The 22,421-nt window shown below is 51.0% G+C and overlaps 1 protein-coding gene across 2 annotated transcripts in view; it reads right to left on the bottom strand.

The window, feature by feature from the left end:
• The window catches only part of SLC24A3 (solute carrier family 24 member 3), a 117,628-nt gene that overhangs the window by 51,767 nt on the left and 43,440 nt on the right, over positions 1–22,421 (bottom strand). For both annotated transcript variants that reach the window (XM_048298056.1, XM_048298057.1), the window contains exons 3-4: positions 8,353–8,429; positions 727–801 (exon numbers count right to left, since the gene is read on the bottom strand). In XM_048298056.1, the coding sequence (XP_048154013.1) occupies positions 727–792 (66 nt within the window). In that variant the 5' untranslated portion in view covers positions 793–801; positions 8,353–8,429. The remainder of the gene's footprint in view (positions 1–726; positions 802–8,352; positions 8,430–22,421) is intronic.

The raw sequence follows: 22,421 nt of genomic DNA, 5'->3' as shown, positions 1-22,421 counted from the left end.
ACACCTCTCCCAGGGCCAGCACAGCCCACGCCCTGACGGGTGACACTCATCCCCAGGCACAGGGGCAGGCGTCTCCTACAACTGACACAGACCTCTCACCACCAAGACCAAACCATACTTTCCACACACAAAGATTTCACTGCCTGGAACTGACAGCAGATATGGCTCGCAGTAACTCTGGGCACACGCTCTGTGTTCGCTCTGTAGCTGCCTGAGCTGATTTAGGCTGCAATGTACTCCTTGTCTTCTAAAATTTAGGCATCCCAACCTTCCCAGAGAAACAGAGTCCCTTACAAATGCTGGAAGCATTCGCAAGCTTCTTTACAGCTGACCTAGCTGTCCCTGCTGCTTTACAACTTACGCCCACACAACAGAAGGTATGACAGACATGACTTGGAGGGCAAGGTACAAGATCCGCGATCTCTACTGGGGTAAATCACCAGATTTCCATTTGTGTCAGCTAAGGCTAGGGCCTGGTGTTTCTGAAGAAACATCTGCAAAGGCATACAAACAAGAGGCAACAGCAACCACCACAGTGTGAACACTCAGAGCACCTGGAGAGCCTGTCCTTCGAGGGAGGACAGGGGGCTGAGTCAACGCACACACATCGTGTTGAGCAACGCGAGCAACACTGCAGGACAACAGTAAATGCACCATCATCACACCCTGAGGCTCCCCAGAACTGCTGTGGAAGCAGCACACGAGGAAGGAACATCTAACACTTACTTCGCAGATCTTTTCCAGCGAAGGGACGAAGAAGTCATCGCAGACAATTGCCAGCGCGTAGAACATGTACACGGCCTGCAGTGGAGAAGAGAAAAGGCTGAGTCTGGAGACCGTCACACAGAACTGAACAGCAGCATCCCAACACAACTCAGGGTTGATTTGGCATAGACTCGTCAAGAAAATAAAACGCTCTCGTTGAGATGAATTCATAGAGCTGTCTGGGATTTAACTGAAAGACCAGGAAGTATTTATCCAAAAGTTCTTACAAACTATCAAAAGCTGCCAACATTTTATCTTCACTGTAAAGACTGGGGTTTTTCTGGGTTTCTTGGGTTTTTTTTTTAAATTCTCTGGACATTGCTAATCCACATTGAAGTATTTTTGCCTTCTTTTTTTTTCTCCCCGTTGTGCAGTGCAAGGCGTTTTAATAATTGTCTTCTGTGAAAATCTAAACCCTGGAGGGGTAATTTGTGAAATCCAGTGTTCTGACAAAGGGGAAAGGAGCTTGTTTTCTTCCACTGAAGTGCCCCACCATGTCACCTGGGTCCCAGTGGTACATCCTGCTGAACTTCACATAGGAACAAATGAAACCAAGGGGGAACACAAGATTCGAAAGGACACTGAGCCAACCAGCTCTTTAATTTCACGCAAGAAGCATTTAACCCATGTTTCTGTACTGTTAAACAGAATGTGCTGGGGGCCTGATCTCTGCCCCGAGAGGCAAAGGGCACAGTGTGGCTCACATCCACGCAGCAAAGCCCTGGAGCGTAACCTGGCCCACAGTGCCCCCAGGGAAGGAAGGATCTCACTCCCCACCTCAACACACAGACCGCCACCGGACAGGAAAACACCCATTGGCATAGGGGAAGACCAGGGGAAAAGCATGCCAGGTACCGGCAGAGCACAGCCCCGAGGCCGCACAGGCTGCTCCTGCACCCTCTCACACAAACAGGCCTGCAGGAAAGGAATGGAGCCGGGAATGCGGAGAGGCAGAGGAGCAAGGGCAGGACACGCTGCGGGGAGCAGAGCGGCCCTGCAGAGCCCAGCAAAGCTCTAAAGCCAAGGGGCAGCAGGGAAGGGGGAGAGAAGCAGGACTGCACTCTCTGGGGACCCACCGGCCGGGCAGCGCCGGGCTCTGTGGTGCTCCCAGCACCGCATCCCGCGGCAGCCGGGAACGACCTGCCCACACGTGCTGCCAGAGCTCTGCCCTCCATCCTGGCTCTCACTCCCTCTCTTTGGCAGGTTCCTGCTGCAGCACACACGGCCACAGAGGTGCCCAAATTCTGGGCGTGCAGAGAGAGAGGTTGGTCTCAGCACCCGCCTGGGACATGGCGCGCTGCAGCAGCTGTGCGCAAACCGGCCCTGTCCAAGCGGAGTGGCCTTGCTAGAAGGTTCAGAGACAGCTCCGCCTTTTTGGGGACACCTGCCAAGTACCAGCACAGAGTTACTTCTACAAGCAGTGCAGCTCCGGTAAGTAACCACAGCTGAGAGAAGTGGCCAATATTTGTAGAAAAACAGTGTCTTAATCCTAGGGAATCCCAGTTACAAGCACGTCACCAACAGATCCTCTGGCTTTGATTGTGGTTGAAGTCCTGCAGAGGCTCAGGTGATGCGGAGGAGACCGGAGTATTTATTTTCTGGAGAGAAAGCAGCAATAAAAATGGCCTCCAGGTTTTTGTTCTTGTTTTGATTTTCCAGAAACAGGTCTAAATCCCCCAACCACATCAAAACCACTGATTCTAACTTGCCAGAATTACAACTTTGCTGCAAAAAGCCAGTAATTACTGTGCATCTCAGCCACGAAAGCCTTTTGAGCTCAAAAATAATTCAAGTGTATTTTTTTTCAGGATTAGACATGGGAATTTCCTCACAACCAATGAACTTGACACAATCTTGAGGAACAGGTGCTAGAATGCCACTTGGACAGCTTCTCTGCTCCTTTGTCCCTCCTCATAAACACAGTAAGTGTAACTCAGGCTTTTTGAAAATCTTACGCTGCAAAACAGCCCCGAGGACCACAAGAGTAAGCAAAATTCCAGATCTCCAACTCTGTCGGGCGCAGCAAAGAACCTGATCCTGCAAAGGGAGCACTAGCTGCTGACAACAATACCAACTGTATGAACAGAGATAAAGGAAGCAAGTGGCTGGCAGGCATTGTGCATCAAAGGAACAAGGATCAGAAGCGGTCCCGGAGAGCTATGTGGCCAAATTCCACTGAAATACAAGGGACAGTGGCTGCCTAACTTCAGCCTGGATTTTTGATCTGCTAATCATATTAATCTGCAGTGGGTCGTGCCCTCGCTGTCCTGCCCAGACACACAGTAATGCCTCTCAAGAACGCTAATCTGTCCATCAGCATCATCCCTGCAAAGTGAGCATGTCCTCTCCGTTTGACACGATCCACACCCACGGAGCACAGGGCTGCTGGCATTTCTTCCTGCACCTCCTGGAGGCAGGCACGGAAAGGGGGGCTGAGGGGAGACAGCCACCACAGCAACACGTGTCCCAGAGCCCAACCAGCTCACCCCAGCTGCCCCCACCCGCGGCACACGTGCACTGCACCATCTGTGGGTGCCCTCAGACCAAGCCAAGCCCCGCAGTGCTCACCAGAGGCACCAGAGGCACGACGCCCACCAGTTTCTCAGTTTAGAAAATTCCTTCTCTGAATTTTTATATGCACATTCAAATGATCCCAGGAGAGGGTTTGTACTGCTTCCAGCACATGCAGGACTGCCAAAGCATCTCCACCTCCCAGCACCCATGGGCAGGTATTGAAGTGGAATCTCACGGTGTCCTGGTTTTTAGACGGCGCAACAACAACCTTCAAGGATAACAAGGGAATTTGCTCTTGTCCACTCATGCCTTCTCATTAGTAGGATCAGGTACAAGACGAAAGGCAACAAGGGCACTGAAATGAGTAAGGAAGGGAAAAACAAATGGGAAGGAACTGCCCGCCCCTGCCAGGCTCCTGCTCATCCCCCCGGAGCAGTGGGGACTGGCACCCCGCTGCAGGAGCTGGAAGCACAGAGCCAAACCTCCTGCACTCCTCAGGATGATTGCTAACAACAGGCTGAGAGCACCAACCAGGCTGAGCCCACGCTGACCTGTACGCTCCAGCATTTACTGTAACGACCTTGTTGCAAAGCTGGTTTTGGCTGTGAGTCTTCCCTAATTTTATTCAAGTGGCTGGAGTGCAATGAAGTGTAAAGCGTCAGAATCTAAGGAGTATCTGGCTAAACCCCAGCCTTGTTCACACACTAAGCCACTGGAAGCTACCCACAGTCAGCGAACACATGGAGGCAGTAACTGTTACTTCCTTGGAAGTTCTTTGGGGTTTTTTTGGTGGGGTTTTTCTTGTTTGTTTGCTTTTTAAATAGGCAAAACAAAGCAATATTTAGAGTTTGGGCCAGCAGGAACACAACCAAAACATTTAATTTAATGTCAAGCCAGACTCGGAAAGAGACCGGTGACCAGTGGGGGCTATTTTATGCAAGAGAGAGGAAGGCAGCAGCATCAGGGAGGCCAGTCTGCACGGCACATCCCGTGAGGAGAAGGCCAACAGCACACGGCTGAGACACTCAGCAGCCGATGAGGAGGTATCGTCTCCCACCGAAGTCATCCTGAGACTCCACCACGGAGCCCCACGGATTTTTCCGTCAGCACACACCCCCCCTGTCCTCGCAGGCACCGTGGGAGCAGCAGCAGCTCCGGGAAGGAGCAGGGCAGCACGGACTGAAGCCTGCTCCACCTGAAGCTGCCACTGGGAATAAAGGAAGTGGTTGGGGGACACAGAGCACAGCCTGTGCAATGGCAGCAGAGCACAACGTGGAGGACACAACACACAAAACGAGTCTCAGCCCCAGCATCACTCCAAGTGATGATGTGGGAGTCTTTAGCCAGGCAACACACTTAAAAGACACTCAGTCCTCCTCCCCCGAAGGGCATTAAAAAATTAGGAAAATGCAATGGCCCTGCATAAAAGGATTATAAATGCCAGATTAAGTACTACATTAGGACCGATTTTAAAATGATGATTCTAACGAACAAACATGCATCAAAGGCGATTAAGTATCTTACTCAAAATACCTGCTCCACTGCACAGGACAGAAATTGCCATTTTTCATCTTTGTCCAGCAGTCCTTTGAGCCTCCCGTGGCAGTCTTCATACTCAAACTTAGACTCGCTTTACTGAGCTAAAGAAGCTTTTCACAAGAGAGCATAACGCTGCAGGAGCAACCATCCCCACAGCCCTGCCTTCTTCCCGGGGGCTGGGAAAGGCCGAGGTGACTGTCCCTGCTGCTGCCCCACAGACCCCCTGCCCTGGGGGGAGAGTAGGACCAGCAAGGGGCCACCCCTGAAACCACGTTAACCAAGCATGGGGCTTTCCTCAACTCTGCCTGCATTACAAACCCACCTGAAACTCCATTGTTGCAGGGAAATTAAACAACCCCAAGCAAAGCAGGAAGCCACAGAGCCCGGGTTTGCACTGGCCAGCAGCCTGCGTACCACCATGTGCCCGGCAGTGCTCACACAGTATCAGCACGGATGGCCAGGGCACCGGAGAAATTGCCCGGCGAGGAGACAGCTCTGTGCTGCAGAAATGAGATGTGTCTGGGCATTGACCCGATGCAGAAATAGACAGAGACAGGATCTGTCCAGGGCGACCTACATTTCCCGAGCGCTTCACAGGAGGGAGGCAGGTGCCTGTCAGAGCCCCCGTTCCCATGGCTACAGGAAGCAGTGGCCAGCCAGGAGCAGGAGGGATGGCTGAGCACAGACACTGCTCCTCCACCCTGCTCAGCATGGAGGGCCCAGCTCTGCCCAGGGACAGGCTCAACTCTGACCATGCACAGGCTCCTCGTGCTGGCAACCCAACATATCCCAGTACCACACTCCAGATTTGCTGGAGAAAGCTGGGAAAAGGGGAAGCAACGCTGTGCCGTCAGAAACGCCAGGATATTGCAGAGACCCAAACCCCCCATTCTCAGCTGTCAGCCAAAACCTTGGGAATTTCTCAGCAAAGCCATTTCCCTCCCGTCTCGAGGGGTAACGGGTACCAACGTCCCTGAGCACGGCAGGGCTGAAGGTCCACGCGGGAACATCAGCTGGAACAAACTGGAAACCAGGAAAAGGCTAAGAGAACAACTACACAGCCTTCCAGTACCCACAGGGACTGCAAGAGAGCTGCAGAGGGACTTTGACAAGGGCCTGGAATGACAGGACAAGGGGGAATGGCCTCACGCTGACAGAGGCCAAGGGTAGATGGGGTATTAGGAAGAAATTCTTCCCTGTGAGAGTGCTGAAGCCCTGGCACAGGCTGCTGAGAGAACCTGTGGCTGCCCCTGGATCCCTGAAAGCATCCAAGGCCAGGTTGGACGGGGCTTGGAGCAACCTGGGACAGTGGAAGGCGTCCCTGCCCATGGCAGGGGAGTTGGAACTGGGTAACGTTTAAGGTTCCTTCCAATCCAGCCCAGTCTATGATTCTACAAACGGCAATGTTAAGATTGCAAAAAGAAGCCCTCAGGTGCTGGGGAGCTCCCAGGCTGCAGGAACGGCACCAGACTTAAAATGCAGACCCTGGACCCTCCAAATTGAACATCCCAAACCGGTGACTTAGTGGGCAGTTACTGTCTGTAGCAGCTCAGCCTCTTCTCAGAGGGGACATGGAGATAATGAACGACAGTGAAGCAGTCAGCTGATGAGCTCTGAAAAAGTATCCAGGAGAAATTAAACACTGTGACTCCAACCTGTAATAGGCCCTCAGTGGCCCACTTTTTCTTCAAACCAAAGTATTTTCAGTTCAGGCCTAAAACTGTTGCTGAACTGCCCATTTTTTCCTAGATTTTTCAAGTGTCTAGGGATTAACTTTCATCTTCGTGAAGCATCAGATCGTGTTCAGTAATTCACACAGCCCCACTGTGAAGATTTGCTGGGGTCTCTTTTCCCTCTTATTAAACAATGGGGAGAAGATGCCCTGGGAAGCCTCCTGCACTCCCCCAAGGTCCCAGTGATAGCTTTTGTCCCGTTTCTTCTGGTAAACCAGCTTTGCCTTGATGTCTTTCAGAAATAAACATGAAAGTATGGGCAAAGGGGCAGGGGAGAAAGAACAACATTTTTACTGAAATGAACAGAAACTGTTTAAGGGGAGGTCACTAACACGAGAAGCACGATGATGACCTCTAATCATCACTGCATTGTTCTCCCTATGATTATAGAGCCCCTTTTACAGCCCAGTTTCCTCAAACCCATGAGGAAAACCTCGGTGGAGACAATGAAACTGCGTCTGTATCCTTTTTTCCCCAAAAAGTGCATTTCTACTTATGCTCTGATTTCATCACACGTTTGGCAACTATTTCCAGGAGGTACAAAACAGAACTGGAGGCTCATCACCCCCGTACGAAGACCACCCCTTCCAACCCAGACTAGAGGCAGGGTGCTAAATGCTGACAGTTGTCTGTTTTCTCTGAGTATCACTTTCTTCTTTGGCAAGAGATTGTCCCCACCTACCCCAGTGCTCAAGGGGCTGAATCTGGCCAGGTCCTGCACCTCAGGGACCACGAGACAAAGAGTGGCCAGTAAATCTTCCTAAGTCCACAAAACTGCTACGGAGAATGATGGGGCACTGACGGATCGAGGGAGCTGCCTTGTTAGAAGAGAAGAAGCTGAGTACATTTCTGCTGGGACAGTGGTTGCTTTTCCACTTCTCATTAAAAACAGATTTTTCCTTTTATTCTGAAGTGGACAGTTCAGTCCTCCAGACTCCGTTTTGATACACGTTAAAGGCGCATTCAGTGCATTCAGAACCGAATTCACGCACGAATTTTAAGGAGCATTCTTGCAGGTGATAAAAAATCCAGCTCGGGCCCAGTGCTCAGTTTCCAAAACATCTCAAAGCTCAATGTTCCCATGGAAACTTGGGATTCTTGAACTTGCCAGGCACAGTCAATAGCAACGTTATTCAACAAATTTTTGCAGCCATTTAGCCAAAATAAAATCCTAACACAGAGGGCTCACATTAAAATACACAATACAATCTAATTTATACTCAGAAAGAAATCATGAATCACTTCTCACAGCTAATGGTGACTGCTCATTTAAGCTGACTAAAAATTATTAAAAGCTTTTAAACACTCATTAGAAGTGGGCATTTTCTTGGCTGCTTAAGAATGCCTCTAATGTAACGTGTAGAGCTGATAAAGCAAACTTTCCAATCCATGTAACCCCATGGATATTTCTATGTCAATAATATTATCCCATACATTGCTGAGTGTTCCAGAGTTACTGCTTGCAGAAATCTTGCATCTTTTAGCTCTCTGACATTTAGTTTTCATTCTAAAGATGCCAAACCGTTCCATTTTCAGAGACAACTTCCTCCTTCCTACGGCCTGACATGTTAACGGTGTCTACAGAAGAAATGAAAGCAGGAGACAAGTTTAAACCATCCTCCCATTATTGACTCCCTTTTATCAGAAGATCCCAAGAACAAAAACTATCACACTCCTGACCTCACAGTCCACACAGGAGATGAAAATGCACCGAAGAGAAAATAACTTCAATCAGAACTCTGGAGCACACCAGGCCCTGTCCACGCCAGCAGGAGAAGAAAGGCAAAGTCACAACACTTACACAGAGGACGTGCAGGACCACAGCTCCATGTCTCCTGTCCTCGTTCGTGAAGATGTCATTGGGGAATTCATGGAGAGCTGCAAAAAGTGGGGAGGGGGAAAGAAAGCTCAGATGTTTAATCAGCTACTCACACCCGCCCCACGTGCTGCTCCGTAACACAGCGAGAGGCTGCCCAACCCAGCCCTGCCGCCGCCTGCCAGAGGCTCTGCCTCACCTCCCTGTGGCTCAGCTTACCTTGTCCTCGGGCACCACCTTTCCCCAAACATTTACTGCGCCATCTGCTTCTGTGGCCAGCACCACCCCGTGACCCACAGGTGCCCAAGGGGGGATGGACACCCGCCTAGAGCCCAGCACGGCTCCTTCCTCCAGGGAAGCAGCCAGAGCTGTCCAGAGCAGGTGCAGTACCTCCTGGAGGGGCTGGCAGCTCTCTTCCCACTGCCCAGCAATCCACAGAACCATTGAGAGGAGTGCACCATGCGCTTCACAGCCTTTGCTGCAAACGCTCTGTCGCAAGTCACTGAAAGACAAACTCCCTCCATTTGCTCAAATGCTTTATTACTGCTCTGGATGTTAATTGGATTATAAAGTTCTTAAGGACAGCCTGCCAACTAGGCTGCAGGAATGGCTTTGGGTTAGAAACCAAAAAGCCAGTGTGAAGATGATGCTCTAGCATTCAAGTGCTTCTCAGTAATTTCAGATTTTGGAACAACAGCTTTCTGCAAATGGTCAGTTCTTCACATTCAGCCATCAGCTGGGAAAAAAAATCAAACTGTGTTCTTCCTGCCTTTCACAACTTCAGCGTTAATAAAGCTCTGGCAATAGGAACTTAATTAGCAATTGCACAGATGATTAAATGGAAAAACAATCCGGCTCACTCTCCTGGTTTTGCTGCCTCTGAAGCAGTAACTGAGCAAAAGGCAGACGCATTTTAATTTTGTTCCTCATGCAAGGAACAGCGACAGCTCTATCCAAGCACTGCACCTCAGGAGGAAAACACTCTCTTTTACATACACCCTTTTGCCCAAAGGCTCGGGTTATTGCTGTTAATTGTATTCCTATGGATTGGTAAGTTCTATAACGAGTCCTAACAAACTAGCTACTGGAGCAGTACAGACGGCATCCTTAAAATATCCGCAACGGAGGAGCGCTGCAATACCCTTCTCCTTTATTAGAACCAGCTGTTGCCCGTGACATCTTATCACCAGTCGGGACTCGCCTGCCAGGAGGCTGTAACTACTTCCAGGAGCTGTGACTACTTCCTTTCAAGGCAGAATTAGTCCTGCCAGGCTGCCTTTCCCTCCCACCCCAGCACGTGTGCTGTGCTAGAGCTGACAAAAGTTGCCAGAAACACCCTTAGGAGTGTGCAGCCTAAGGAAGTAGTCGGGGAGATACCAGCACAAGGGCAGGAGTGAGGAAAACCCCAACAAGCAACACAAAACGCTATGGGAGCTGGGAGACAATACAGGTAAATCAGGCGGAAAGGATTCATCTTTCCTCATCAAAACATCATTACGTGAAAACCCGATGTCTTCATCACAACTTTAAGAACGTTCCTGACCATTCACCGTTCCACAAGCAAAGGCAGACACGGGGAGGTCTGCCCGCAGCAATATGAGAGATGGTTTGCTAATACACGTGTGTGCTTCCCCCCCTCCTGCAGCCGCCTCCGAGACTTTACATTCAGTACCGACAGACGATAAAAATCCAATCCCTTTATCAAGAGTCTCTGGGAAGTTCAAGGAGCCCGAAGTGCACCTAAGGTAAAGGCATACAGAGAAAACACACTACAAAAACAGCATAAGCTGTCTCTAGTGTCAGTGGCTGGCAATCCTGGCTCTCCTTCCTGCGCGCAGCAGAAATGCCCAGTGCTCCCTCGGGTTCAGGTTTCCACCCCACACTGGCAGGAAATGCTCCTCCTTTTCGGAGAAAATCCAAGATGTCCATCACCACATCCTCCACGACATCACCCAAACACGAATGCTTTTGGTGGGTTACACTTGGAAGCATGCAATTATAAAATAATGTATGCAAATCTGAAATCTGCTGCATTTTTATTAGCTGCATCAGGTGCAGATGAGTACAGATAAGAGGAGAGCTTTGCAAAACACAGGAGCTCCTTTCTAAGAAGGAATAAAGGGTGCTGCTGGAACACCACTCCAACAACAGCTGCCCTATTTAGAGGGTTATAAAGGCTCAGACAGTTTGTTATTTCGTTTAAAAGAGTCCCCAGCCTTTGTACAGAAAATAGGTGCAGATTTTGCCAGGTTTGTTTTGATTGCACATAAAAAACCCCAACCACCCTGCCAATGAACCTAAACTCAAAGAACGAAAGACTTCTGCCCAATAATCCACTCTGGTCCTGCAGACTTGGCAGGTATCAGCGTGGAGCAGCGGAAGGGCGGGATCTTCACAGAGCTCAGCAACCTCCCCAGCCACCTCCTGCGTGGGCATTAGACACAATTCCGGTAGCAGCCCAGCACCCAGTGCATTCCCAGTGCATTCCCAGCACATTCCCAGGGGATTCCAGCCCTTGGACATAGACAATTCAGTCCCAGTTTTCAGTTCCTGAGGGGCACATTCCCAGAAAGCTGAGGGCAGGAGTCTGCCCCTCAAAACAACACTCCTTCCCAGGGGTGCAGATCTACCTTGCACCAGCAACTTGCAGAACTACGAAAAAATATTAGGATTATTAGCATTCAGAACTAACTGGAATTACGTGGCTGTTAGCAAGGTATGGATCGGCCTTGGAAAGGGAGTTAAATATTACAGGAACAGATGAGCATTAGGTGTGAGAGGCTGTGCTCTTTTGCACTTGACTCCAGGTGTTCTGACAGGCAGTGGCTGCTGTGCAGGACAGGGAGCCCGCACCTTCTGGAGACACCATCACAAAGGTATCGCCAGATTCAGATGAAAAGTTTGGATCTACACCCACCAAGGGAAGATTACTTTAGTCCTAATGCAATGAGCTGGAATGAATTCTTGTCCTTTTATTCTCAATCAGTGTGCAATTCTTCAAAGCTGGAACCCTGTTCAGCCCCGGCCACAGATGACTTACAGGATGCTCTGCATCACACTGCACTCAGAGGGTTTGCTGGCACAACACAAACCTGTCTCTGCCTAGGCCAGGCGTGCAGGGAAGGCGCTGCTGTACCGCTCCTCAGGGAGCAGAACTTTTCACAACCCTCTTCCCAGCTACTCCTTTCCCTCTCACATTTAATGTTCCCACCTCTCCAAAGGGATTGCTTTTCAGAAAACCCAGCACTGTACTGGATCCGTAGTTCTAAAAGCTGAGACAGACACTTATTTTTTAAGAAGTCTTTGTATTGCTAGCCAGTGTATCTACTCTGGGGACAAGAAAACCCTTGGGAAATCTCCCACTGCTTTAACAGGCAGAAGATGTTCAGCCTGGCCAATGAATTACCAACACAGAAAACTCCCAAATTTACAGCCTTGGTTCATTGTCTCATGCTGTCCCCACGATTCTCGTCCTGCGAGTTCTGCTGTTGTCACCTGTGAGGGACAGATGTTAGTGGAGCAGACCTTGTGATGTGAACCCAGACAATTTTTTGCATCCATGCATCCTTTTCACACAGAGAAACAAAAACAGACTTTAAAGCAATTGGTTACCTTTCCACCTGCACACTCAGAATCATTATATTAAACTCAAGCTTGAGATTGCTGCTGGGTTCAGGGTACACAACAACATTGCATTCAGCACCTGCCTGCAGAGTGTTTCACCCAATTCCCTGACCTCCAGCAGCACCCCTGGACAGTACCATCTCTGCATCCCTGCAGTCTGCCCCTCACAGGGAGTGGGGACCTGCCAGGGTGAACCTGCGGGCACGGGAGGTGAGGGGGCTCAGGAACTGCTGGATCTGTGCAGCCTCACGGCTCCCGCTGCCTGGAGACCAGCTCGGGCACACACACAGCCCACCAAACCCTGTTCCCACGGGGAACAAAGTTAAATCACACGGCGCAGGCAAAGGAACTGTGAACATCTCTAGCCGCCTTTAAAATCAATGAGATGAGCTAAATTCTCTTTGAAGAGAGGATGAGTACATTTTATATATATATATATATATATATATATATATATATATATATAAATGTTTTACTGTCTGCCAAGTGAAAATGGTGTTTGCATTGCAGTGGCATGACCTAAAATGCAAAGAGAGCCAAACAGTGGTAATGCATCAATAATAAAACATTTTTCTAATGTTTCACTCGTGTCTCCACTAAACTGCTGCAAACCAGCAGCTGAAGCAGCGTGGGGTACAGCCCCCCACAGTAAATTGTTTTATCTGGGTGCAAACATGCACACACAGCCACAACGCTCGTGGTTCTGTGGGCATCCCTAACAGCTGAGCTGCTTCTCATTCCATGCACATCTGACTGCCACTTCTCCAGAATTTCAGATGTCCACAACTGCACAGAAATCGCAAAATGCATTTCCTTCGAAAGAGGCACACCAAGTGACCAGCCCTGCACACCCCATATTGTGTGGTCCCCCTTTTCTTTAGACTCTCCTGGCTACGTGCTGTGTGGCTCAAGTCCTGCTCCATCATGGGGCTATTCCTCTATGCCAGCTGTACACACGCTTTCCTGACGCCTTCCTCCGCTGCAGGAAGTAAAGTCTTGAAGGAACAAACCCCCAAACACAAGCAGAGCCTTTGTGAAGTCAAGAAGGTTCTGCCTTCAGCTGGCTTCAGTGCAAATGAGTCGCTTGCAAGGTCATGGGCGCATCAAGATCCAAGGGCAACAAGCAAATATATCTCAACATAAATGGGGGAGAAATCAGAAATAATAAATAATATGCAACAGCATACGGTTCAGAGAGAGTTTAAGCCAAGTAACAGCAGCAAGTGACCTTTAAAGAGAAGGTTATACTTTCCTTTGTTCAGTACAAGAACTAATTTCTGTCACAGCACGAATCTGGCAATTGTTTCCCAGGATCTTTGAGCGTTTATATTCCTGTGTTTCACTTGACCATGCTATAGTTAAGCTGCTAAAATATATATATATATATATATATATATATATACACACACACATGGATACTTAAACTGACAGAGGACAAGGGTAGATTGGATACCAGGAAGGAATTGTTCCCTGTGAGGGCGGGCAGGCCCTGGCACAGGCTGCCCAGAGAAGCTGTGGCTGCCCCTGGATCCCTGCAAGTGTCCAAGAGCGTCCAAGTCCAGGTTAAATGGAGCTTGGAGCACCCTGGGACAGTGGAAGGTGTCCCTGCCCATGGCAGGGGGTGGCACTGGGTGGGCTTTAAGGTCCCTTCCAACCCAAACCCTCCTGGGATTCTGCAGCAGGTTTTGCTCTGCTCTGTGCCCCCGTCCCCCATCCTGAGCAGCAATTCCTCCCTGTGAAAGGAGGCGCAGGGAGGTACCAGCAGAACTGCCAGTGTTACAAGTTTTACAGACCTAAGCACAGTCGGTGTTGGATCAAGATGTTTCCCTTGACAAATGCAACACTTCTGCAAAGTGATCCATTATCAGCCACACGCTCTGGTCAGAAATAGCTGGCACAAGGAAGGCTGTCAGTGAAACCACAGCAAGAAAAGAACAAATCCCTGGCTGGCTCCTGTCCTCACATGAACTGCCAGAAATTCCTAATAACTTACTGGCTTAATTACAGCTATTCTGGAGTTCCCGGACTTCTTTTCATTTGGAACAGAATACAGTCCCTCTTTCATTAGCTTTATTTTGGGGAACAAATATTTATATTGTGTTCATATCCATGGGCAGACTAACCAAAAAAGGCAACTTTACAAGAAGCACTTTTACAAAGCCACCGGGGAAGGAAGAGATGCTGCTGTCACCTCTCTTCTTTTCTTGGGGGGGAAAAGGAAGGGACGTTTTAATCTCTCAGCATCCCAAGTACTGGATGCAGGGGTGCCATGAGTTCAAATTCCCCTGTCTGTGCCATGAGTTCAAATTCCCCTGTCTGCTTCAGTCTTAGCCCCATTACAGGGGTGGCTGGGAACCTGGCAAAAAAAACCCCCAACCTCCTGCAAAGAATCAAACTTTTGGATTTTGCCACAAACATGTTAAAAGTTGTGGCTTAAACATGTGGTCCAGGAACAGAGGCAGCTCCAACGTGGGCCAGCCAAAGCCAGCCCTGCCCAGCAAGCAGCAGGGCAACGCCGTTGTGAGCAGCTGGAATGTGGCACGGGGACAGCACCTTGGGCCAGAGGAGGGTGTGAGGGGGGACAGAGGTCCTAGAGTCATCACAGAACCCTTTAGGCTGGAAAAGCTCTCGAAGGCCACGGAGTCCAGCCCCCAGCTCAGCACTGCCCTGCTGCCAAAGTGAGTTCTGCTCCAGGCCACCCCGGCCCTCTGAGCCCGGAGGCTGCCACGGGCTCTGCCTCTCACATGCCATCAGGGCAGGGATTTACCGCCTGCAAATGAATTTCAACATTTAAACTGTCCCGGCTCATCTGCGGAGCAGCTCTAATACGCTTTAAGCTCCCTCGAACGTATAAATGCTTAAAGCTATTACAATCTCTTTGTTATTTTACATTAGGCACCCCATTAACTATTTTCTTACTTCGACATAATCAGTGTTTACCATTATTTGGAGATTAATCCCGGACAATGAGGACACACGGCCTGTCCCCTCTAGAGGCCAAGAGCTGGTTGGCAAGGCAGGGCGGCCCTGCCATGACAGGGAGCCCCTGTCCTGACACCCTGGGGAGCACAGGACAGGACCCCAAAGCATGTCAGGATTTTCCATTTAAGCTTACACTCCCGGCACACAGAGGGATCTGGTCCCTTCCCCTCTCAGCCACAACAGAAGCCAAGACATCCTCTCCCATTTCCATCCAAACACAAGGTGCTTGAAGTGCTCAGGCGCTTATATCTTATGTAAATATATTTAGCGAATCAGAGCGAGCTCCATACTTCAGACGTCCATCATTTTGCTCTTTGCATATAAAACTGGCAGGAAAATTTCCATTCCAAGATTGCAATGTTAAAATGCTACACCTAACTAAAGCATCCATAAAAGGGAAATTAGAGCAATCCTTTACTTTGATGGAGCAATGAAAGTACACTAAAAGGGAATTCTTGGGAGTGTAAATATTAGCATGGGAGGGATTTTCAGGTGACAAAGCAGCATGGCTCTCAGGATGACAGCCAGCCTTTTCCAAGCCATCCCCACATCTCTGGCTTCAGCCACAAGCCCAGCTCTTCTGGAAGAGAGTTGCAGTCAGCTCTCTGCCTGGCTGAAACCCACAGCACAGGGCACTTACTTGTGCCCTCTGAATGTCTTCACACCTTCTCGAGTCCCTTTTTCAGTTTATTGGGATTTCTGAACACCACTGTGCTCCTCCAAGTGTACCTCGGGCGCTCAGCTCACACCACCCGCACGCCCGACAGGTCCCCAGAGTTACCAGCATTATTTAATCCAATTTCTCAGCTACTGCACTGTGAAGTTCATCATGTCCAGGCTCAGCTGGGAGGTTTCTCAGCCTACCAATTACCCTGCCACCAGCAATTCCCTTACTCCAGGCTGAGATTTCACCAATTTTCTCAGTGTTACACGCATTCATCACGCACTTGGCAATGACTGTCTCAGAGAAGACTGAGACACATGCTGTCCCAAGAAACGGGATGAATCACATTGTTTCTAAAAAGAGTCGGGGCAACTGCACACCATTCTGCTGAGAAGAGCCAGCTGGGAACTGGGGATGGCTGTGGAAAGAAGAGGGTGCAGCAAGCAAGGTCCTCCATGGACGGGAACCACCACAGCCCTGTCTAAACCAACAGCTTTCCTGCAATTAGCACTGACTAAGGACCTCTAATTTACTTCAATCTGCTACAAAGTGACTCCAGCAGCAAGGCTGTCACAACACCCTTTGGAACCAGTGCCTAGGGCTGAGGTCAATGAAACTGGGGGTTCTGGTTCCCCACCACAGCCCTGACAAAGTGTACGCCTTCTGTTCCCCACATCTCGGCTTTTGAATTGCATGGGAAGCTCGAGAGATTTTCGTCTCCTTTGTAATTATCTATGTAGTGCCACACTCTTCCTTCTTGCTCTCATTTTGTCCAGAAGAGTGTCCCTGATGGAGGAGCTCAGTGCTGCTCAGGGGACCGAGCCAGAGAGTGAGGACCATCAGGGTCCAGATCCTTGGAAAACCCACGCACAGGCTTTGCTCTGAGCTCCCAGTAGCCCAGGCAGGACAGAGGGCCAAGGCCTGCCGTCCTGCGTCACGCGGCAGAGCTGGGTCCTGCCCTTTCCTCTGGGGTCCCACTGACAGATTTCAGTTTGGCTTTCCTGTTTTCCTCCTAGCTGGTTTCCAGACAACAGAAGAAGACACAGTTCGGTTTATTCTGTGACTGTGGGGAAAAGTGAACACGCAGCACATGCAGATGAAGCAAAGTACACGGCAGGTCCCTCCGCAGTTATGCATCTTTCTTTATGGTGACAGGCAGGCTTAGAGCCCAATCTCCAGCATAAAAATCACATCAATCAATGTCAACACACTATTCATACATCAGAAAGACAACACTGGCTTTAAATAGGTACCAGTGGTTGCAGAAGACAAGGCGCTTCCAGAACTCCATCTCCGAAGAGCCTTTCATCTCACTCAGAAACTGAAAGCCCCTAAATATAGGACTACTGTTAAAAATTCATGAGCTTCAGCAGCTATTTATCAAAGTCATGGAAATAGGATATTTTCATGATGGTGAATGGCTTGACATTCATTACTAATAAGCAAATGTGCCCTTTATTACCATTTTAGAATAGAACATCGCTACCGATACCCACGGAACACTGCATTATCACCGGGCGTTAGCATTAGCTTTGCTACAATACACACATCATTCCTGCCATCTGGATGCCTCACGCTTATTAGTTCCCAAATGACGATGTGGATGAGGCCAGCTTTGCGGAGCCTGACCGCACAAGGCTGCCGGGAAGGTCTGTCCCAAAGGCGGCACGGTGCTGTGGGGGTCCTCGCCACGAGCCGTGGACCCACCTGCACCCCCACTGGGTCTGGACCACACTCGGAGCGATCCCTCCCTCCAGGCCCCCGGATGCTCTCAGCAGAGCCCACTGGAGAGTCCCAGCTCCTTGGTGGCAGCGGCCACTGGACACAGGCAGCACCCCCTGCTCACTGCAGGGCTGCAGATCAGCAGTGGTGACACTGGTGTGGCTACAGCCCAGGTGACAATGCAGGTGACAATGCTGACAGGGACACCATCAATGGCAGCTCCTTTCACACCCCACTCGCACCTCCTAACACAGTCCCTTGGCCTTAAAGGATCAATCAGAATGCAGCCTGACTTCCATGCAGAATTGAAAGAATAGTTCCTCTCTGTGATGGCTTAAGGTTTTTTTGTGCCTTTTATATACACAAAACATTTATACGGTCTCTGTGCTGACAAGGAAAACATTCATTGCTGTCTGCTGGGAGAAAGGAGAAGCAGAGAGGAAGGAGGAACCCCCTCAACTCCCTCACATGACAAGAGAAAGCTGGCCACAAAAACAGGGTGGCTCGATTTCAGTGGATCCCTGAGAATTCGTTCTTCCCAAAGGCTCTCTTGAGGTAACTTGACCAACAGCCATCAAGTGCAGATGAGCTTTTTCTTGCCTGCCTGGGCAGAGAATACACAGTGAGCAGCTACACCTTTTATACAGGGAGGCTTTTGCTGTGGTCTCCACCCACACACCCCTTGTTCTCCCCCCTTCTTTGTCCCTTCCTTTCTCCAGCCGGAACAAGCCCGCACCACGAGGTATTTACTACGGTTTCCTGACCTTCACTCACTCTGGGTGAAGCACTGGGGGCTGTCCCCAGCCTGACGATCAGCCTACCCAACACACCCCAGCCATCCTCCACACAGCCCCGATGCCACGTCTCCAGTGGGGGACACCCATCCCTCGGCTGCCCTGGTCAGATCCAGTCATGGATCTCGCTCTGCTGTTTGAGCAGTCTCTTTTCCTGGCTGAACGTCAGCCGGAGCACCCGAAATGCCGGCACACGGATGTGTGCACACCGCGAGGCCCCCAGGCCTTTTTTCAAGAGAGACAACGGCGCACGCACAATTCTCTTCCTCCTTCAGAGGGCATCAGAGGAAGCTACAAGGGCAGCTGTAATTACATCTAAATCCCCACACAGGCAGAACTCTACTTCACGTGTGGCTGGAGAAAAGACCATCTGTTTTATGAAGGTACTACCAGGCTCTTTTTTCATTTTCTTTCCTATCCCAATTACATTCTTTTCCTCCCCTTCCTCCCTAAGCGGAAGCAATTGCCTTGGTAATATCAGGAGTCTCAGAAGAAGATGATCTTTTCAAACGAGAGAGTCTTTAAAGTGGAATTATACCTTAACAGCAGCGAACTAGTCTTTCAATCAATTCCAGAGGATACGCTTACAACTTCATTACTCTGGAAGAGCCTACATTTATGGGGCAACAAATGAGAAGCATTTAGAAGAAGTGCCTCCAGCCTCTCCTTCGCTGAGCACCCCAGAACTGCACTCTGGTGCTCCTCCAGAGCTTCAGGCTTGCCAGAGGAGAAGGAGGAAGGGTGTGGTCCTGGTTTCAGAGGTGCCACAAGCCAGCGGGAAGCGGAGCATGGACAGGCCAGCTGGCAGGAAGGGGACAAGGACATAGCAATCTGCAGGGGCTTTTAAACTATTTCTCCTCTTGCAACCCCTCCAAGTTCTGTTTTCTACAGCAAAATCCTGTGTCATCAAAAGGTCGGCTGGTCGGGGTGGTGCTTGCACTGCTGATGTTACAGCTACAGCTGGAGACAGAAAAAGAGCACCCCAGAGATGTTCTCCCATTGGTGCCTTATTTAATACCTTCCACTTTTACATCAAGCATCACCCACCTCATCACCCTATCCCCACTCCTGTTGCCCTGCCTTCCAAGGTGGAAAAACAAGACAGCAGTATTCCTACCCTCAAGGAAAGTCTCTTTGCGTGAAGGGCTGAACCCTGAGGAACCAGACATGACATTTTGTACAGCCCCTGCCTGCTCTCGGCAGGGCTGGAGCTGGAGTAGGGTCACATCATCGACAAGACTCTCCCATTGCATGTTGCTTCTCAGCGAGCAAATTCCAGAGATTCTGGAAGAAGCACATGTGTAGACCAGGGCCATGTGCTCACATCCTTCCTTCTCTGGCAGCTGTGGATGCACTCTTGGGATGAGGGACCCACCTGCACCCCCACTGGGTCCAGGACAGGCTCCCACACAAGGGCATTGACCACCTTCAGCTGCTGGGCCCAAATATGGACTGTGTGCTGCTGCCTGTGCCCTGACTCACATGAAATCCATCAATCCCATCCCATCCCATCCCATCCCATCCCATCCCATCCCATCCCATCCCATCCCATCCCATCCCATCGCATCCCATCCCATCCCATCCCAACACACAGTTACAAGGGCACTTCATTAAAACCAGGGCGATCCCTTGTTGCCTGCTGCACAGACCCCTGGGGTGCTGGTCCTGTGATCTGCTCTGGAAACTGCTCCTCAGCTATGACTGGGACCTTCCTGATCCGCAGGAAAAATGCAGATGCTTAAAACTTCAGGCATTTCACATGGTAAATTCACAGTCCAGCTCCACTTCCTAACAATGCACATACGCGCTGCAATGAGAAGCGGCCTAGAGCCCCTGAAAGCATTAATAAAGAGAAAATCCACTTGCACAGCACGTGGCTTTTAGTTTTAATGGCTGCAAGGAGACAAAACACGTTTAAAGCAAAGCCAGGGAGGATGGCGAGCATCTCCTAGCATTCCATCAGGCTGCAGAAAAGCACTGTACCACTGAAGATGCTGAGCCAGAGGCCTGGCCAAGGCATAAGGAGCAGGAACGGCCAGGCAGCCCAGCAAAGGACAGAAGGCGGCTCGGGATGTGAGCAGGTACACAGAGGGGACACACCAGAACCAGCTGCAGCGAGCCAGCCAGGCTGTGAGCTGCTCCTGGTGATTCGTCCTGTCAGGAGGAGGCTCCCCTCAGCCGCACAGCGATCCAGGCTAATTTCCTCTGCTGACCTACACACCGCTGTGTCACACTCAGGGAACACATGCCAGATACTTTCAAAGAGCTTTGGGGAGCTTTAGCCAGAAGGGCAGTGGATTTCAGCGGCACTCACACAGCCAAATACCACGTTTCCCTTGGTGGCATAACCTTTGCATAACTGTTACACTTCCCTGCCGTGATTAATCTGCAAACAGCCCGAAAAAGGCCTTTCATCTCCTTTGCATGAACAGTCCCATTTCAGGGGCGCACCTACTGAGGGACCCTGTGCACCCCAGTGCAGTCTCCCGCGGCATCGTTTCCAGGTGTCATTCCAGCCACGCGGAGGCCCGAGCACGGCACCTCTCCCTGCCTGGGTACTGGTCAGAAGCAGGGCGAGAACCCAGCGGGATCCGGAGACGCGTGTGGAAGTGCTGCCGGCGGGGGAAACTGCGGGTGTTCGCAAAAGGCCCGGGGCACAGCTCGAGCTCCGCACTGCCAAGCCTCAGGGCACGCGGCTGCGGCGCCCGGCTGCCACGCGGAGCTCGGGGAAACGGGCACGAAACAGTGAATCCTGCGGCTGCAGCGGCCTGGGAAAAGGGGGTTGCCGAGAGCCAGGCAAGGCACGCCTGTGCATGCTAACAACCCGCGGGATGGCAGGGCCCTCCAGAGCGCCCGGGCGCCGCCGAAGGAGCGCTTTACTGAACAGCAAGGGGGTTTCTCGGGAGCTTGGAGCAGATTCGCCCCAGGGAACTGCAGGTGGCCCAATGTCAGCTTGGCCATCAGCCAGGCCACCCCAGAGCGGTACCCACAGCGCGGCCGGCGAGGCTGGGCCAGGCAGGGTGGGCACCACAGGGCTGCCCACAAGTGCGTAGGATGCTCAGCTCCTGGCCCAGCTCTGCTCTCCCTGGAGTCACTGGTGGGCCCGGAATCGACCTCAGCAGCACAGGCTCCCCAACACCTCCAGCACACACACTGGCACAGCAGCCAGCAGCTCCGCTGTGCCCTGCCACGAGCCACACGAGCATCAGGGGACTCTCCACAGCAGCACCTTTGTACTCACGGTTTCATACCCAAGCCTCTTCCTAGGGCCTCACACCCCTCTCACCCCTGCCAGGGGAAGTGGAGGACAAACCACAGCAAGCACAGCCGTGATATCCCAGACAAGAACAGCGCAGGAAACAAACAGGTCTCAACTCAGACGGGTTTTTTTGGTGAAGGAAGGAAAAGGTCTGCAACGTTCTATCTACGCACTGCTGTCGGCATCTCTGGGGCTAAACTGGATCTCCCAAAGCACAGGGGGCAGCAGCAGAGTTCACTGTCACAGCGGTGAGATGCAGGGACATCTCGGAAAAAGCAAGATGACAACACCATGGTGCTTGGCAGTCTCCTGCTCTGTCTCTGAAACAGGCTGAGTTTTTAGAGGCTTTAAAAGCCGACAAGCTGGGACCACTGTACAGCCAATGCATTTGGCTTGCCAGGAAGCAGAGTGGATGCAGAGGCAAGGAGTCATGAACAGCAAGGCAGTTGTGCCCCTCTGCAAGCAGACTGAGGTGCCAGAGCACAAATCAGGCCTGGCAGAAACCAGTGCAGGCACTAGCATCTTCCAGGGCTGCCTCCTGTCAGCCCCGAGCCACTGCTAATTCCATCAGGTGCCCCCTTGGGTCGGCAGGCATCCCTTTTACTCTACAGAAAAAATTATTACAGGGTAACAGGGTTGAGAAGGGAGCTGCTGAGAAGGGGGTATGGCAAACCAAGCCCGCTGTTCTGCAGGAAGGGGCAGCACAGTTTGCTCCCGCTCCTGTGTGCTGGTTAAAGCACAGCAGCCCGAGAGGGGTCTGCTCACGTTTGGGTGCTCTGCTCAAGCCCAGACAGCCTGTGCAACCCCTGTGCAGAGCCACAGCCCTGCTGCCCTCTGCGCAGCCCAAGCGTTGCCCCTCCTGCAACCCAGGCAGCAAATAATAGCTGAAAAGAAAAATTTCTCTTCTTCCATTCTGCCTCCTGACACTCTCTTTCCTCTCTCTCACAGCTCCAGGACACCGATTCCTCCACCGGGGTGCCTCTGCTGATGCCTGGGGAAGGAGAGTGTC

The sequence above is a fragment of the Corvus hawaiiensis genome, chromosome 3, assembly GCF_020740725.1.
Source record: "Corvus hawaiiensis isolate bCorHaw1 chromosome 3, bCorHaw1.pri.cur, whole genome shotgun sequence".
NCBI lineage: Eukaryota > Metazoa > Chordata > Aves > Passeriformes > Corvidae > Corvus > Corvus hawaiiensis.
Note: the sequence above shows the minus strand (reverse complement) of the source record. Positions and strands in the feature narration are given on the sequence as shown.